The 16,718-nt window shown below is 49.3% G+C and overlaps 3 protein-coding genes across 7 annotated transcripts; all 3 read right to left on the bottom strand.

Annotated features, from left to right (window-relative positions):
* On the bottom strand, positions 1–7,257 carry yrk (Yes-related kinase). 5 transcript variants are annotated; one of them, XM_085939877.1, is made up of 14 exons: positions 7,111–7,257; positions 5,019–5,086; positions 4,494–4,746; positions 4,259–4,361; positions 4,062–4,160; positions 3,896–3,999; positions 3,675–3,824; positions 3,294–3,458; positions 2,980–3,135; positions 2,071–2,250; positions 1,910–1,986; positions 1,674–1,827; positions 1,477–1,608; positions 1–1,356 (listed from the first exon to the last, which is right to left on the bottom strand). In XM_085939877.1, exons 3-14 carry the CDS (start codon positions 4,741–4,743, stop codon positions 1,148–1,150), a joined length of 1,779 nt encoding a protein of 592 aa, XP_085796003.1. In that variant the 5' UTR covers positions 4,744–4,746; positions 5,019–5,086; positions 7,111–7,257; the 3' UTR covers positions 1–1,147. The 5 variants fall into 5 exon arrangements, with proteins under 5 accessions (XP_085796003.1, XP_085796002.1, XP_085795999.1 ...); XM_085939876.1 differs by lacking the exon at positions 3,294–3,458; XM_085939873.1 differs by lacking the exon at positions 2,980–3,135.
* A 228-nt stretch (positions 7,258–7,485) lies between these two features.
* On the bottom strand, positions 7,486–12,381 carry sesn2 (sestrin 2). The gene is made up of 11 exons (XM_085939864.1): positions 11,566–12,381; positions 10,001–10,066; positions 9,481–9,669; positions 9,225–9,407; positions 8,951–9,160; positions 8,750–8,885; positions 8,554–8,669; positions 8,397–8,480; positions 8,187–8,293; positions 7,964–8,108; positions 7,486–7,894 (listed from the first exon to the last, which is right to left on the bottom strand). Exons 1-11 carry the CDS (start codon positions 11,875–11,877, stop codon positions 7,808–7,810), a joined length of 1,635 nt encoding a protein of 544 aa, XP_085795990.1. The 5' UTR covers positions 11,878–12,381; the 3' UTR covers positions 7,486–7,807.
* A 425-nt stretch (positions 12,382–12,806) lies between these two features.
* On the bottom strand, positions 12,807–16,399 carry matn1 (matrilin 1). Its single transcript, XM_085939889.1, has 10 exons — positions 16,234–16,399; positions 15,508–15,692; positions 15,274–15,438; positions 14,982–15,204; positions 14,414–14,536; positions 14,132–14,304; positions 13,811–14,042; positions 13,539–13,691; positions 13,388–13,468; positions 12,807–13,175 (listed from the first exon to the last, which is right to left on the bottom strand). Exons 1-10 carry the CDS (start codon positions 16,328–16,330, stop codon positions 13,126–13,128), a joined length of 1,482 nt encoding a protein of 493 aa, XP_085796015.1. The 5' UTR covers positions 16,331–16,399; the 3' UTR covers positions 12,807–13,125.
* Between the last annotated feature and the right edge of the window lie 319 nt (positions 16,400–16,718).

The following is a 16,718-nucleotide window of genomic DNA, read 5'->3' on the forward strand; positions in this document are numbered from 1 at the left end:
TCCACCATACCTTCAATTAATAACAGTACATGTAATAATATAAAATTGAATAGAAAATAATAAACGACTATAAATAAATAAATCCATAAAATATGTGCAGTTATTCCAATGAATACAGTTAAAAATGTATGAGATCAAATTTACACTGGCTACCAGGTAAGGTCACAGATGCAAAGAAGTGTTCAACGCCAGGTAAATAAATACATCAAAAAATATTGTACATAAATATGTGGACAATATCTGACCTTTATTACAGGAGACACGACAGGGTAAAAGTCCACATAAGAAAGGCTACAGCAACAAAAAAAAGTTCTGAAATATGACATTTTCTTTTTTTTATGCTTTCATTCAACCTACCCTCTCAATGAATGAATGAATAAATGCAGACGTTGCTATAGACGTCTTTGTGATGCGTTAAATTAAAAACTACTAAAAGAGACAGCTCTCACAAAACACGAAACTCATTCCTCGCCGTCTCCTGACTTATTCACACGATTGAAGGTAAAAAATATATGTGTATTTTTTTAGAACAAAGCGTGTGATTGTGTGTGTGTGTGTGTGTGTGTGTGTGTGTGTGAGGGGGGGGGGGGCAATATTTGACATGGTTTTAGAATAACTGATACCAGATTTTATCCCAGGATGTCTGATACAATACCTACTTAGGGATACAAGAAGAACTATATATTTTTTTTCATATATTTGTTCCACTGGCGCGACATAATTTATTGAATTTATATTTAGGGACCCGTTTGAATCTATTCACACACATACACACAGACACACACACACACACACACACAGAACGGATAAGGGGGCTTTATAATGTTTGCTCTATCAAAACAAGACAGTCAAGCTATTTGAATGGCAAAAAAGGCTGGAATGGATGGAACAAACATTATATGGTGGCAGAGAAAGAAGCGAGGATCATGTGCCAAGTCAAATCCCTCCTTTCCAAGCATCGACATCTTCTTCCTTGTTGTCATGGTTACAGAGTAAAGCAACATCACTGCAGGGGCCCGCTCAGCCGAGGTCCAGGCGCCTTCCTCGTCCGTCCCGAAAGGTTGCGAGGAAAAGACTGCGTCGGTGTTATGGTTTTTGTATTTTGCTGTGGTGCGCGTGTTTTTATTGTTGTCGTATTCGGGTGCGGTCACAGGTTCTCGCCGGGTTGGTACTGCGGCTCAGTGGCGGTAAAGTAATCCTCCAAGAAGGACTGCAGGTACTCGAAGGTGTGCCTCTCGTCGGCCTCGCGCCGCCAGCACTGCAGCATGAGCTCGTGCAGCGAGGCGGGGCAGCCTGGGGCGCAGGCCATCCGGTAGCCTCGCTCTACCTGCTCCAGCACCTCGCGGTTGTTCATGCCTTCCGGGGGATGGAGGGAGGGCAAATGATGAAGCCGTGAGCATTGCATACTGACCGTACATTGGGTACTCCTCCCCCCATATTGCATCATATCAAATCGAAAAGTTCAAAATGCATCACCTGGATAGGGCACGCGTCCCTTCGTGATGAGCTCGGTGAGCAGGATGCCGAAGCTCCACACGTCCGACTTGATGGTGAAGCGTCCGTATAACGCGGCTTCGGGCGCCGTCCATTTGATGGGGAACTTGGCCCCTACAATCATATTTTGGATAAATACATGCACAGTCTCTATATCTGTACACACACACACGACTTACCTTGTCTGGCGGTGTACTCGTTGTCCTCGATGAGCCTGGCCAGGCCAAAGTCGGCAATTTTGCACACCAGGTTGTCCCCGACCAGGATGTTAGCGGCACGCAGGTCTCTGTGGATGTAGTTCATCCTCTCGATGTAGGCCATCCCCGCCGCGATCTGAAACGCCGCATTCTTGATGTCACTGCCAGGACTTTTTTTTTTTTTTTTTCATGATTTGATTTATTCATTTGTCAATGACCTGCGCCGCCATGTCAACGAGCTGGGGTAGCTTCAGGTTTTGGCCCTCGCCGTCTTTTAAGAAGTCCAACAAGCTTCCTGGAAGGAGAGCGTGACACACCGAGAGGTGGCTCTTAACTTCGGGCACTGCTAGAAATACAACTGCTCTTTTTCAGCGTGTACCTTGGCTCATGAACTCAGTGATGATGTAGATGGGCTCCTCGGACACCACGGCGTAGAGTTGCACCAGCTTGTCGTGGCGCAGCCTCTTCATGATCTGAGCCTCCTCCAGGAAGGCCTCGGGGGACATGGTGCCGGGCTTCAGTGTCTTCACCGCAACCTTGGTGGTGCCGTTCCACATGCCTGACACGAACACAAGAACCCACGTCAAAGCACACACGGAGAACGAAGACGTACTAGGCGTATTAGGAGACATGAACACGCATGCAAAAGAAAGCACACGCATTGAATGAGCATGCACATGCAGATGCAGATGTGATGCATGGAAAGCAGTACCTGAGCTATATGGACAGCATTCAGCTGGCTTTTAGGGACAAACCAGACAAACAAAGTCAACGCGAAAATGAATTGATTCAAGTAAAAATAAGGAAATATTAAGTCATTTATCGTAAAAAAATAAAATAAAAAATTCAATGGGCATTGTTTTGTTTGTTGTGTATGCCTTGGCCACCAGGGGGCAGTACCATTGGATAGACAGTATGTTACAGTATGGATAACGAAAATATACCCAAGCTTTTGTCTACATTTGTTGCTTCAAGGTTCCAAATCTAACTACAAGAGCAATGCTATTTGGGTCAGCCCATTGATAGCATTTTTCATTCAGTATTTGCATTAAGAAATGCATGTCATTAAATATGTATTTTAATTGTCTTTATGTTTAGTTTGAAAGCAAATCTATTTTTGCTTGCAACTCAAAAAATACAGATATAACCTCACAATTTTGGAAATCAATGTACCACTACTAGTATTATAATTTGTCTGTTCCGGAAATAGATCATTAAAAGAACAAAACTAGTGTTGGCCTAAAACAACAAACCATTTTTTTTGTTTTTTTGTTTGACGGGGTCTCACCCATCCACACGTCCCCAAAGCAGCCGTGTCCCAGCTTCCTCTGCAGGGACAACAGGGACCGGGGCACCTCCCAGGCGTCCCGGCCCAGGCCCATGGTGAGTGGCGTGCAGTTGGGACATGCCTTGGTCAGGTAGTAGCACAGCCCATCGTTAGTGTCTTGAGATGGAGTGATGGAATGATGGAGAGGAAGAGTGAACAAGGGGGCAAAATGGAACATGCACATGCCACGGCGGAGGAAGAAAACGGTCCGGCGACAACACGGCCCACCCCTTCCCTTTCCCCCGCCCGGCGCAACGCCTCTCCATGCGTCCTACCCATCCACACTTCTCCAAACTGGCCGTTGCCCAGTTTTTTAATCAGCTGCAGAGATTCGCGGGGAATCTCCCACATGTCCTTGGTCTTCACCGATAAGTCGGCCAGCTTGGGCATGCCGCGTTTGCAGCTGCCGATCAGGCGGCAGCACAGCCCCGCCGCTCGCTCTGAGCCGGGCAGAGGGTGGGATAAACACACGGGAAGTAAAAGGAAAAAAAAAAATAACACATGGAGGAAAAAGGAAGCCAAAAAAAATCACCTCTACACAAGCGAGCGTCACTAAAAGTCAATATTTGACTTCAGGAGGAACAAAGAGAGCTCAACTCAAACCAACGCAAACTAAAAGGCTCAGCAAAAAAATTCCAAAGTGTCTCAAGTGTTACCTGTGTAGTGGGCCACTAGCTCCTGCACGGTGTCAAACTGAGACCTGGTGGTGATGTAGTAACCGCCATTGTCCAGCTTGCGGATCTTATAGTGCTTCACGTGGTCTCCCTTGTTGTCATCCCAGTCGCGGATGGACAGCGAGTAAGCGCCTGCGAAGGAATGCCAAGGATACATATTATGAAAACAAAATTACAAAAACAAAAAAAACAAAATCTGCAACCTTTGGTGGTCTCGCTCTCGCGGATGAGAAAAGTCCCCCTCTGGTTGCCGTGTCCCAGCAGCTGTCTCTCCGCATCCTTCCTCCCCATCTTTCCGAAATACCACCTGTCGTCATAGCGACGTCCAGTCACACGTGCCAAACCCGACCTCTGTATCTTCGTACTCACTCTTCGGCCTGTATGGAGTCGACCGGAGCTACGTAGTTGGACGGGATGTAGCCGGCGTTGCCCGTGTCCAAAGAACGAGCCTCCCACCAGTCGCCCTCTCTGCCGTCGAGTCCGACCGAGCGAAACTTGAGTTACAAGCACGCTCACGGAACAAATGAAACTCTCGAGTCGAGGCAGCGGCATATGTTTGCGCGTACGTGTTGTTGATGATCTGAAACTTCTCCCCCTTCTGGAAGGTGAGGTCATCCTCGGTGCGAGCGTCGTAATCGTAGAGCGCGATGAAGAGCGTGACGCCGCCGCCTAGAGTGGAAGACAAAAGACGGACTCTTTGGAGACAATCGCTTTTTTAAAAAAGGAAGCCGGGCTTTTGTAACCTTTTGTCATTTTTTTTAGCCTTGTGCAAGCTCTCACCAGCTAAAAAAATGTTCTTACTTGTGACTCCGGTGGACCAGTGCTGCGTGTTGGAGTTGGGGAAGATGGCGCTGCTGGAGAATCCCTTGTTGAAGTCCGGTATGACCTGCGTGGGGTCTGGACAGTAACGCCCCTGCGCCGGGCCCGCCGACGAGCCGCCGTCGCCGTTGCTAGGAGACTGGACCGAAGCGTCGGCGACACCGGAGGTGCCGGTTAAGGTGGCCGCTTCCAGTTTGGCCGACTTCTTCTGCTTGCAACAAGCGCAACCCATCGTCTGGACACAATGCATTTTATTAGGAACACACGAGAACAGTACGAGGGGACCTAAAATGGAGCCTTGCGGGACACTGTAATTCATTTCATCGCTTGTAAAGGCACATTCATTCAAGCCTACAAAATCATTTTCAATCTTTGTCGTTAAGATAGGACTGAAGCTACTACTGCTATCTCAACTTTGACCCGTCATGTGATCAAGTCACACGGTATCCATTTTGTGTCGGAGATGGATGTGAAGAAGATAAGGGTGTGACTTTTCCCCCCCCTCACCTGATGTGATCTTTCGATGTCAGATCATCTGTCAATCGGCATCGCTGCCGCTTCTGCCGCCGCCGCCGCTGCAGGGAGACAAACAAAGAAGTACAAGTTATCAACGCGGAGAACAGGAGAGAAGGAAGACAGATGTGAGGTAAGCCACATCCTCTTTTCGGCCTCTCGCTGTTTCGAAAAGGGACACGTGGTCACCCCTTTCTTGTCAATAGTTGAGCATAACCTGTGCCTATATGTTGGCGAGTGTGTGAAAAGTTACACCACGCCCATTGCGTCATGGCAACGGGTTCTCAAAAAGTCACCACAACATCAATAGAGCATCCGGACGCTTGATTAGGTACGCCTGCGAGTCGTCCTCGGATTGGTGACGAGCTTCTGAATGCAGCCCGAGTTGCGTGCCGCCGGCCAGCCTCCCCCCCGATTGTGCAATTTTGAAGTACCCACGCACCAAGCTGACTATCGGGTCCGCCATCAGGGGAGAAACAGGAAGTTAGCCATGTTCATGCTTCCTGTCCACCCCGCTGATGGCTCCCCCCCCCCCCCCCTTTTCCTGGAAACACACTTTACCGTTCACACACTCTTATATTAAACACACACATACACACAAGTGCAAAAATACATATAAAGGCCATAAAACTAACAGGCTGCATGCTCACATGAATCATGTCCACACAAAAAATAAATCTAAGCGACACACCCTTTTCCTGCACGGACAACTGTGCAGATAAGCTGCTCGCGCTGGGGAATTCTGCAAACACACACACACACACACACACACACAATTGCTACGTACAGTACAGAGTTTTGTACTTTCACAGTGCAAGTTCTTCTTCTGCTCTGTTGTTCCTCTTTCTCTAACCTTTCTTTGTCTTGCTTCACCACACTCGCACATTCCCAGGAAGGCCTGACAGGATGCCGAGTGCAAGTGTGCAGGATGATAGGACAATGGGAAGTCTCGCACACACACACACATACACACACTGAAGGTACACACTCAAGGGAAAGGGGGGTGAAAAGGAAAAGCCCTGTTTCCGCACCATGTCGTCATATCCTCCCTGATTCTGACATTCCGAAGCATTTCGGGGGGGACTGGTTGCTGTGGCAACCGCCAGAGCGACGGGGTGCGCAGGTATGACGTCCACCTGACATCCGAGGAAGCGTTCGCTGCGTTTATGACAAGCCAAAGAGCCCACCCGCCCGCGCCTTGTCTCTTCCTCCTGTGGAAAAATTCCAAGCGGGCTAAGATATGGACTAGCGGGGATGAGCGGGATGGGAACGCCGTCTCGGAAGGCTTCCGCCTAGGGAATTTTCTCGGATGAATTTGTGAATTCCGCAAGAAGTGATCCATCCCAGCTTTACCGTTGAACTTAGCTATTTAATACAGAGTCAGCGTCGACATTCTCAATTCATTCGACTTTTTTTTTTTTTTTTTTGCTCGTCAGTCCATCAGCATTCCAAAGTGACTCAGGGATATCTCTCTCTCTCTCTCTCACACACACACACACACACACACACACACACACACACACACACACACACACACACACACACACACACACACACACACACACACACACACACACACACACACACACACACAAATGCTGAGAACATCAGGACTTGTTTAGGTGCTTCATATCTGACTCCTACCCTAAATAAAAGTTAAGACAAAAGCCCGAGTCAGCAAACACGCACACACATACGCAGTTGCAATCCACGACAGGTATATGGGCAACTTCATGTGTTTTTTCATCAGCGCTATAGTGGGGGGGGGGTGAAGGGAGGAGAGCGTTATTTTTCGGCTAGAAGTCAACTTGGAACATCAGGTCAACTTTTGGCAACTCCGTCTTACTTCTATCCTAATAAAACACAATAAACACGAGGCACCCATGAAAGACAAGGACAAATCAACTTGATTTCTGTCCTAAACACAACCAACAATAACCTTAGAAGCACAAACACAGGAAACATACCAAATTTCCATTTTGTAGTGTTATGCAAGAGATTCCTAAATGCTTAGTGGGAAGTTTAGGCCAAACAAAATGTGGACATTGAATCTATAATGATGAAAATGAAAAAGAATCCAACTTACAGACCAATGGATGTTGTCTGTGAAGCCCGGCGTCCACTTGCTGAGCAACTTCTCGTCGTGAATGTGCGTGCGTGCGGCCTGGACCGGAAGACCTACGGTACATCAGTAGTCCGGCCCACCCCGTTGGGGCTGGGGGGTGGTGCCTCTCTGAGCACACACACACATTGTGGACTACAGAGCAACAGTGGGCTGGTGAAGTCACAACAACATCATGATTGGGAGTGGATTCAAAGTTGCAAACTTGAGAAAGGGAAACGTGACAAGCCTTTCTTTGGACTTTGTCTCTCCCTTGTGGTGGTTGAGTGCATCGCATGTATCATCAGACAACATACTTTCAATGTGGAAATGAATATATTGAAAAGTCACAGCAACCGCTTTGGTTGGTGTCAAGTTACTTTATTGAATAAAAAAATACAAGCTTTTTGGTCATTTTCTTATGCTCAGCCCTCAGAGTGAACTTAAGTGGAGGAGTGAGTGTGAAGTAGTCATCGTGCCGCCATTAAAAAAGAAAAAAAAGATCAGCAACATGAATGTAGCAACGTCGATACTTTAGGTGCAAAAGTAACGAGTGAATTCTGAATCGGCACATGCCGCTTCAGCATGCTTAATACTGGGACATTTGGTTTTAAGGAGAAGAAAAAAAAAAAAAACAAACAACATACAGCTGGCTCAGAGTCCGCAAAGGTGGTGGTGGTGGTCATCTCATGTAGTGAGTGATGGCTCGCAGCGTGTACAGCAGCGCCGCCTGCATGCGAGCCTCCAAAACAATCAGGTTGGCATGCACCTGGCAAACACAAAATGATAGCAACACAACGTTTCAACTGCTGCCACAACACCACGATGCGTGTTGTACCTTCTCAGAGTGGCGGAAGTGCCTCCAGAAAGCGTGGTAGATGTGCGCGGTGGTCTGCTCGGGGTGGCAGGCCATGGTCTTGACAAACACCTTCAAGGAGCGCTCCAGCAGTACGTTGACGCTGCCGTAGTCGTAGTCGTCGTACCTGCCGGACACGGCGGTTAGTTCGCGGATGCGCGCGTTGCCGGCCGGCGGACGATAAAGAACGAGAAGCTGCGCTGACCGTATCCCGTAGAGACAGTGGATGTAGTTCCACAGAGCTTTGCGAAGCGTGTGCGTGTCCACGCCCTCGTGCATGGCCATCCTGTGATAGGTCAGGTTGCTCACCACCTCAAAAGAAAAACAACAACTCAATCACAAAAACCAAACCCTGAAGCGTGTGACGAATTTTGTTTCGACTACGAGGTAGCTGCGGAAAATTGGGGAGCGCTACCTGGAACTTCTCATCTAGCAGCTGCCCCATGTCCGGCAGCAGCCTGTTGACCAGCGAGTAGCCGTGGTCCTCCCACGAGTAGTCCTGCATTCACCCAAAAGGCAACGTCAAGTGACAAAGGACAGGCGAGGTCATCAAGAAACGAGGAGGCCACGACCTGGGCTCTCATGGTGGGCGGAGATTGCTCCCCTTTGGGCGCAAAGTCTTCGTATCTGAAATCCGGGTCCTCCATGAGGTGAAGGAGTCTCTCAGGCGGAGCCCCTCGCACTAAAGCTAGGATGAAATCACAAGTTTAATACCAGCATACGGAGTCTCATGCTCGACCCGCTTCTCGGTTTCATTTAAGGACCCACCGGTAGGGATACTCTCGCTCCGCTCCCTCTCAAAGCGTGTAACCATCTCCTCCTGCGTGCACTCTTCCTCCTGCTGCTCTTGCAGCTCCACCATCCTCTTCATCAGGACCTCCACTTCCACGGCACCATCCGCCGGCTACGCGCCGACAACCCGCGTTCCAATTCAGTTCTGCTACCATACGACGACGGGTCAGTTCTTACCTCCTGCCGTCCGTCCTCGTTTGCGGGGCTGCGGGTGGGGTGCCCGGGCGACGGCGGCCGGAAGGTGTGGCCGCCCGCATGCTCCGGCTCGGGATTGAGGGCGCAGCCCCACACGAAGGAGCAGAGTGCGTGGGCGTGCGCCATCAGAATGACGGCGTGGATCAGCTCGGCCAGCGACCAGCGCAGCTCGGCGCCGGGATAAACTAGCTCCTGTGGATGGACACATTGGCAAAAGAATCATTCAGCAACACAACAACAAAAATCCAAGGCAGACCTGGATGTGCAGCTGCGTGATCAGCCAGGGTCTGTGAGCAAGCAGCTTGTTGAGGGCGTTCAGGGCTCTCAGTTTGGCGGGGGCACGCTCCAGTCCGCTCAGCCAGCTCTCGTCTCCGCCGGCCTCCAGGAAGCTGGCGCTGTGTTGCTGCACCACGTAGGAGCAGTGGTGGCGGGCGGCGGCCTTGGCAACACCACGAAAAGGCAAATTTAGGCCAGCTCGGTGGACAGGCAGGGCGTCTTTCAGCACGTCTCACCATGATGGCGATATAGTGTCTCCAGTGGCGAGGCAGGGGTCCGTCCATCTCCAGCAAGGCGTGCTGGGTCCTCAGGAAGCAGCTGAGGTAGGCGGGGTGCAGCGCCATCACCATGGTGACGTGGTCCACGCGACCCAGAGAGAGGAAGGACTCGATGAGGATGTCCTGGTCCGGACCATCTTTCAAGATCTAAAAGCAATGGTTAAATGTTGAAGACCAGTCTGCGGGCTTTCTCTAGTGGCTCACAAAAGAATCCCTACCCGAGTGTCATTTTGTTGTATTGAACTTGAGGACAATACATTTGCATTAAACCATATGTGTTTTTAGGTACCGAGCCAATGATGCCTTTTCTGGCATCGCTCGCTATCATATCCATTCAAAACGGGAAGTCAAATTCACTTATAGTTCTGCTGTTTAAATCACAAATCAAAATTTCTTTTTTTTTTTAAAAACACAGCTGCTTTTTGGGCTGGAGCTCAATCCGATGGATTGCGTGCGATTAAGAATGGAGACCACTCGCCTGTTTGGCAGGAATAAAGGCGCTGGGACCAGAGGCCAGGGCGCGAGGGACTTTCACTCCTTGCTCCTGGCAAGGAAGAGGACAAAAAGTTGTGAGTTGACAAATGCGAAAAACAGCTGACGTGACGAGATCAAGGTGAGCCATCGTTGCAAAACTGTCAACACGTCAAAATGAATCAGACAAAAGTCTCCAATTTAAACGACGTGCTCTGGAGTCCGTACGGCTCTATTGACTTGTTTGTTTGTGGAAAAGTGCTTTTGTCAGACAAACTGATTCTTATCTCCACCAAGGGGCTTGTTGTTTCATCAGACTCATAATATTGACTTCATTTGCTCACAAAAAAGAAATCAACAGATGACCAACTCAAATGACAACAGACAATAAGAGAACATAATCAAACTGTACATTTCCATCCAAAGGGCTGAGAAACTCCACCTTGTATACTGCAGTCAGGCTGTATAATGACATTATTTAGACATTACTTAAACAAGCAAAACAGCATGGCCACCAGAACTGACACTTTTTCCATGCCGAGAACTTTTTCCATGCCCGCTGCTTTGAAAAACATGTCTTGCTTTTTTTAATATTTAATTTATTTATTGTTGTTATTGTAAAGTTCTGCTGTTTTTTCAGTGGTCCTTTTTGGCTCCACTGCAAGCATGAATTATTAAAGTCAAGTCAAGTCAAACCAAAACATTTCCCATTCAGAAATAGACACTTTGGACTAAACTAACATCTAAGGTTGTTTCCTCTGGTCTCAAACATTGTCAAAGGAAACATGAACAAAAACTAAACTCACCGACATGTCCTGCAGACAAAAATCCTTCTTGACTGATTTCGCTTGGAGCATTTGGAGGAAAAACTGCTGCTTGTTTATCATAAATCGTGTCGGTCGGTCGGTGGGGGTGTGAATTTGCGAGAAAAGGGAGCTTGCAAGAGGGCAAGCCATGACCCAAAGGAGGTGTGGCTAAACCAGTAAGTAAGCGCGTCATGACCAAAAGGGGCCGTGGCTCCGGCTGCTTGTTTGTGTTCTCACCTCAGAAGAGTCTTGCATCACCTCCTGCGGGGCATGTCTGTTGAAACCATTTATCAGACTTCATTGATCGATGTGCTAAACTTACTGCAACTCGGCTTTTCTCAAAAAATAATCCAAATCTAAACTTCTACGGCTTCACTGTTTTCATCTGCGGTTTGGCCCGTCAATTTATTATGTCAAGATGATCCGCTTTTACTTCACAGCATGCAAATGTTGTGTTCTTTCTGTACCTTCACGCCATGCAAATGTTATGCTCTTTCTGTAACTCAGCTTGAATTAGAAGAGTTCACTGCTGGTCCAAAAGGTTTAATTGACGTTGCAACCTAATGTTGAAGCCAACGCTGAAGCAAACTAAGATGTGAGCGGTAGTTTGAGGTAACACTGGAAGCAAGGATGCAGCATGTCTCAGTTTCAGTGCACTGTGCCATCTGATGCATTTAATCCGAAAACTGTTCATATTGTCAAATGAGAATAAAATGATACTTAAGGATCACAGTAATCCACTTTTAGCCCGGGCAGGTAGACTTACCTGGGCGGCCCTCAGCAGCTCGATGGCCCTTACTCGCACCTCCCGCAACGGACAGGACCGGGCCAGCCGCAGCAGATGCAAAAGCGTCTCCTTGCCCAGCCTCGTCGAACCGGGACGGTCCAGACCCAAACACACCAGAACTCCTTGGCTGAGATCCTCCAGCGCCGCCGCCCGCTCCTCCTCGTCCCTGCTGCACAACCGCGCCAGGGTCTTCGTGGTGGGCCCGCCTCCGTTTTCAGGGTCGGAACCTGGGCCCGGTGCGCAGTTTCCGTTGGCACGGCTGGCAAAGCCGGTTTCGGGGTCGCTGGCCATTTGGGCTGTCTGCTTGCAGTCGAACGAGCTGATCGGCTGACTAGCCGCCGTTAGCTCCGCGCTAACCGTTACGTCGTTTATGTCGAAAAGTCGGTGCCGGAGGTTGTCCGACGCCCCGGGTTTAGTGAGCGTACTGCGCAACCCCCGGTTCCGTTAATGATTAACGCTGATGCGGTGGCAGTGGAGACCGATATTCCTCTGCGCATCCCCGGTGCAAATTTGAAGACAGCCCAGCTCAGCTAAACTAAAATAAACTAAGCTAGGCTAACGAAGGCAAAGATGCTAGTCTAAAAAGTAGTTTCTATAAACAAGACACGGCGACAAAACGCTCCCAAGTGAAACGAGGTGGCGGTCCGGCTGGCTTTGTGGTTTGAAGACGGAGCGACGGTGAATGAAAAACAAAAAAACGAGCCGGAGGAGAGCTTTTCCGAGTTTTGACGCTTTCACTCAGCTGTCGCTTTCTAGCCCTCGCCGGTAGCGTCATCATGACGTAAGCGGAACTTTCCAGTCATTAAACAGCGTACCTGCTAAATCGTTTCTATGTTTTTAAAAGTTACAAGAAACGAGCTATTAAAAAAAAAACAATGTATTCAACATTTATTTAAGTGTATACTTGCAAATGTGTTACTAAATTGTAGCGAAAAAATATGGAATGTGGATGAAAGGATTAACATCCATCCATCCATCCATCCATCCATCCATCCATCCATCCATCCATCCATCCATCCATCCATCCATCCATCCATCCATCCATCCATCCATCCATCCATCCATCCATCCATCCATCCATCCATCCATTAACTGTATGACTACAATAAATAAACGTCTGCCCTGAGGGTCCCTGAGGTCCTAGTAGACCACGTGGTGTGAAATCGTGTGTGATCAGTGTAAATAATGGTGATAAAACAGTATTCCAACCTTAGATGTACTTCCTGCATCACCTTTATTTAGGAAAATAAACACCATGGTTGTACCCTTATTATTGTACAAATCTTAATATTCATTTTCTTGTATTTTAAATTACAAGAAGAGATGGGGTGAGGAATAGGACAGACAAAATGACAAACGATTGAAGGTGACACTTTTTTTTTTTAGGGGGGGGGTACTATGAGTGTTTCCCTATGAGGGAAGACTTGTATTAACAAAGGCACAGTCTCCATGGCAACCGATGCTTTTTGTGTCCCAGGAGGCTGAGGGCGACGGTGGAGGAATGAGAGGGGTTTTTGAGGGATGGCGTGATGCGAGTCCTCAGACGATTTTGTTCTCCAGCAGAGCGATCCTCTTGGACATATTCTCTAGTGAGACGCTCGTTAAGATCAACAACAGCAGTAGCAACGTAATAATGAAGGCTACTTTTTCAATGTGGGACCTTCATCACATACAAGGTTTGACAAGATCTGACCTTGTGGAAGTTAGTTGACTTTGGCCACCACACATTGATGAAACCTAAAATGGCCACCGGGCAGCAAAATGGCTGACATTGTGACTCAATTCTTCCGATAAAGGATATTTTTCTTTGTTAGTGCCTGGAGGGCTTCTTCTACTTTCTTCTGGAATTTCACCAGGGAGTCGCACTCGCACGGGTCCTCCTCTGTTGGGACAGGGAGTTGAAAAAAAAAGAGTTGCGATGACGTTATGCGACGCGATGCCGATCTTCCCACCTTGACAGATGTTAATCTGCAACTTCTTGGCGATCTGCGTCATGGCCTTGAAGTCAGCCGTGTAGAAGTAGTGCTCGCCCTTGGGATCTGAGGCAATCTCTTTCAGCTCGTCCTCCACCGCGTTGCCCACGCCCACCGCGTACATCTTGAAGCCTGCCACACGGGCAAACACCAACCTTGAAAATACACTCAATCTGGACTTCAAGCACCATTTTGCGCAAAAGAATCAATGCGTTGACTGCCTGGGAATCCATTTTGGAGGAAGAGCTCACCCATCTCCTTGGCCTTCTTGGCGGCATCACCGATGTAGTCCTGGCTGCGTCCATCTGTGAAGACGATGCCCACCTTGGAGACGCCGGGCCGGGCGCCGTGGCCCACGCTGAAGCTCTTGTCGGTCAGGTAACGCAAGGCCTGGCCGGTCATGGTTCCCCTTTCCATGTAAGCCATCTTTTTCACCGCCTCCTTCAGGTCTTTCTTGTTGTTGTGGCGCCCAAGCGGGAACTCCTGAGGGCGGCAGAGTGACAATGGCATTTATTTTTTTTATTACAATGAAAAAAAAAAAAAATCCAACGTGAATCCGCGGGAGTCTTTACCTGCCGGACCAGGCTAGAGTACTGCACCAGGCCGACGTGCGCTTTGCTGTCTGACACGTCCAGCTTGTCCACGATCTGGTTGATCCACTTCTTGACAAGTTCAAAGTTCTCGGGACGCACGCTCTTGGAGCCATCGATCAGGAAGATCACGTCCGTCGCCGAGTTGCTGCACGCTGCCGCACACGCATGCCTGCGTCAGTCTCGCCGGGAAGCATTTATTTTGGAGAAGTTCCAGCGTAAAGAAGGCAGGGGGGGGGGTCGTTGGTTTCCAAATGTGCTCACCACTGCAGCTGCGGCCATCGTCCATCAGGGTAAAACCTTCTTTGCAGGCGCACTTGTAGGATCCGGGCGAGCTGATGCATACCTGGTGGCAGTCGTGGTCCCCGGTGGCGCACAGGTCCGACACTGTGTGTGTGTGTGTTTGCGTGTGCCGTTGGTACGCACACACCCAAGCCCACAGAAGAAGGTTAGGAGAGAAAAATAACGTCTATGTCAGTCGCTTGGGCTTTTAATGATCCACTGTGAGCTTTGTTTGCATGCAGTGAATCCTTAAAACGGGAAAGGAAGTCAACAACTACACCGTCCTCTTGACGTACGGTAACATGGAGTGGGGGCGGGGCTAAAGAGGGAAAGGGAAAGATAACGTATGAAGCGGTGTAAGTGTAGAACTGTCGGTTGCAGGGCCGATAAATAATCGCAATGACTCTATGGAGCAATATTGGAGGAGAAAAAGCAAATGCGTGATTTTTTTTTTTTCCAAACCTTTCAGCCCTACTACCGACTGTACCTACCTGGTAGCTAGGTTTCCTTCCTTTGTGGCTACCAACCTGCTTCTGCTTCTTCTTCTTACCACAGAAAGCCTCCTGGAACTTCTTGGTGAGCTTCTCGATGACGCTGTAGCTCTCCACGTAGTCCACGTGCTCATCCAGCGGCTCACTGGCCATCTGCTTCAGCGTGCTCATGTCCACACGGCCCACGCCAATGGCGAAGATCTCGATGCCGGCGTCGCGTGCTCGCTGGGCCACGTCCTTCACGTTGTCCTGGGGGCGGCCGTCCGTCACGATGATGGCCACCTGCGGGAACGGCCACCGAGGTCATTTGGGGCACACCGGGGGCGACCCCGGTGTTTGCGTGTGCGCGACCTTGCTGATGTCAGGGGACTTGGCGCGAGCGCCCTCGTTCTCGCTGAAGGCCACGTTGAGGGCAAACTGGATGGCCAGGCCCGTCATGGTACCCGTAGACAGTGGCTCCACTTTGGTCACCGCTTTGATCAGCGCCGCCTTGGTGCGGTGCGTCTTCAGTGAGACCTGAAGCGCATCCGGGCCATGTTAGATTTTTTTCAAAATGAACCCTCGAGGTGTAGCGCGCCGACGTGCCTCGTTCTTGACACGGCTGGCGTAGTTGACCACGCCCACTCGCGTGGCGTTGGGGCCCACGTCCAGGCCCTCGATGACCTTGGCCAGGAAGACTTTGACCTGCTCGAACTCAGAGGGGCGGACGCTGCGACTGCTGTCCACGATGAAGACCAGGTCGGTGGGGCGCGTCTTGCAAAGCCCCGCCGCTGCGAGACATCGGGAAAAGTACATCACGAATGCAAAAAAGGTTGGGCGTAAAAAAGAATAAATAATAATAGCTGGATAGAGGTCATAAAAACAAAGCAATAATTACAATAATGTAAATGCAAATGAATACAATATTAAACAATTTAATTCCAAATTATAATATGAATCAAATGACCTGGGGGGGGGCAATGCGACAAAAACAAAAATTTAAATGAAATAAATGAGAAAATAAGAATCAAATGCTAAATGGTAATGTCAATCGATTTGACACGCAAGCGAATCCTCAATTGAACCATCACTGATCTCCCTTCTGGCCCTTCACCTCTGTCCCTCCCTCCCTTTCTCCAACATGGAGGCCAGAAATGCGACCTTAGGCCACACGGTTGTACAAGACCGAAAGAAGTCGTAGATGTAAGACTCGCACCCATATCAACTCAAGGAACAATATGAAATTTAAAAAAAACTCCTTTCAACAACTCACAATTTGTCCTCTTTCCTGACATAAAATGAGTTCCATCCATCACAGCTGACATTACTCACCCATGGCGGCGGCCTTTCGAAGGTCCACGGTGGCCTGCGCGCCCGTCAGCGCCAGCATGAGCGCCAGGAGCAGCAGCGGCGGCGGCGGCAGCGTCATGGCGGCAAGCGAAGGCAACGGGACGTTTGAGTCGAGACAGACGGACGGACGGACGCACGCACCCGGGGAGTTCCTCGCCACAGTCAGAGTGAGACTCAGGGACTCGGAGCTGCAGGTTATCAATGCAAGTGCTTCACGCGTACTCAGCCTCCCGCCCCTGCGCACACACACACACACACACACACACACAACCTCTTTTAGTTAGCCATGTTTGTGCCTGACAGAGGGAAATACCTGCCCTGGGAGGACCTAAAATGGTGGTCAGGGAAAGGCAAACACACCTAGGATGGACAGGTATGGCGTGTGTGTGTGTGTGTGTGTGTGTGTGTGTGTGTGTGTGTGTGTGTGTGTGTGTGTGTGTGTGTGTGTCAGGGGATACAGGGGCAGC

Source organism: Syngnathus leptorhynchus, chromosome 20, assembly GCF_054491065.1.
Source record: "Syngnathus leptorhynchus isolate UIUO chromosome 20, UIUO_Slep, whole genome shotgun sequence".
NCBI classification, from domain to species: domain Eukaryota; kingdom Metazoa; phylum Chordata; class Actinopteri; order Syngnathiformes; family Syngnathidae; genus Syngnathus; species Syngnathus leptorhynchus.

Coding starts and splice junctions, on each gene's coding strand:
- yrk (XM_085939877.1), bottom strand. CDS start 4,743: ATGGGTTGCGCTTGTTGCAAGCAGAAGAAGTCGGCCAAACTGGAAGCG. Junction 3,825..3,895: donor CGAGAGCGAGACCACCAAAG/GTTGCAGATTTT, acceptor ATTCCTTCGCAG/GCGCTTACTCGCTGTCCATC. Junction 2,251..2,979: donor CTTTGGGGACGTGTGGATGG/GTGAGACCCCGT, acceptor TGTTCGTGTCAG/GCATGTGGAACGGCACCACC.
- sesn2 (XM_085939864.1), bottom strand. CDS start 11,877: ATGGCCAGCGACCCCGAAACCGGCTTTGCCAGCCGTGCCAACGGAAAC. Junction 8,670..8,749: donor GAGCGAGAGTATCCCTACCG/GTGGGTCCTTAA, acceptor ATTTCATCCTAG/CTTTAGTGCGAGGGGCTCCG. Junction 7,895..7,963: donor ACTTCCGCCACTCTGAGAAG/GTACAACACGCA, acceptor TGTGTTTGCCAG/GTGCATGCCAACCTGATTGT.
- matn1 (XM_085939889.1), bottom strand. CDS start 16,330: ATGACGCTGCCGCCGCCGCCGCTGCTGCTCCTGGCGCTCATGCTGGCG. Junction 15,693..16,233: donor TCGAAAGGCCGCCGCCATGG/GTGAGTAATGTC, acceptor GATGTCTCGCAG/CGGCGGGGCTTTGCAAGACG. Junction 14,537..14,981: donor GTTCCAGGAGGCTTTCTGTG/GTAAGAAGAAGA, acceptor ACACACACACAG/TGTCGGACCTGTGCGCCACC.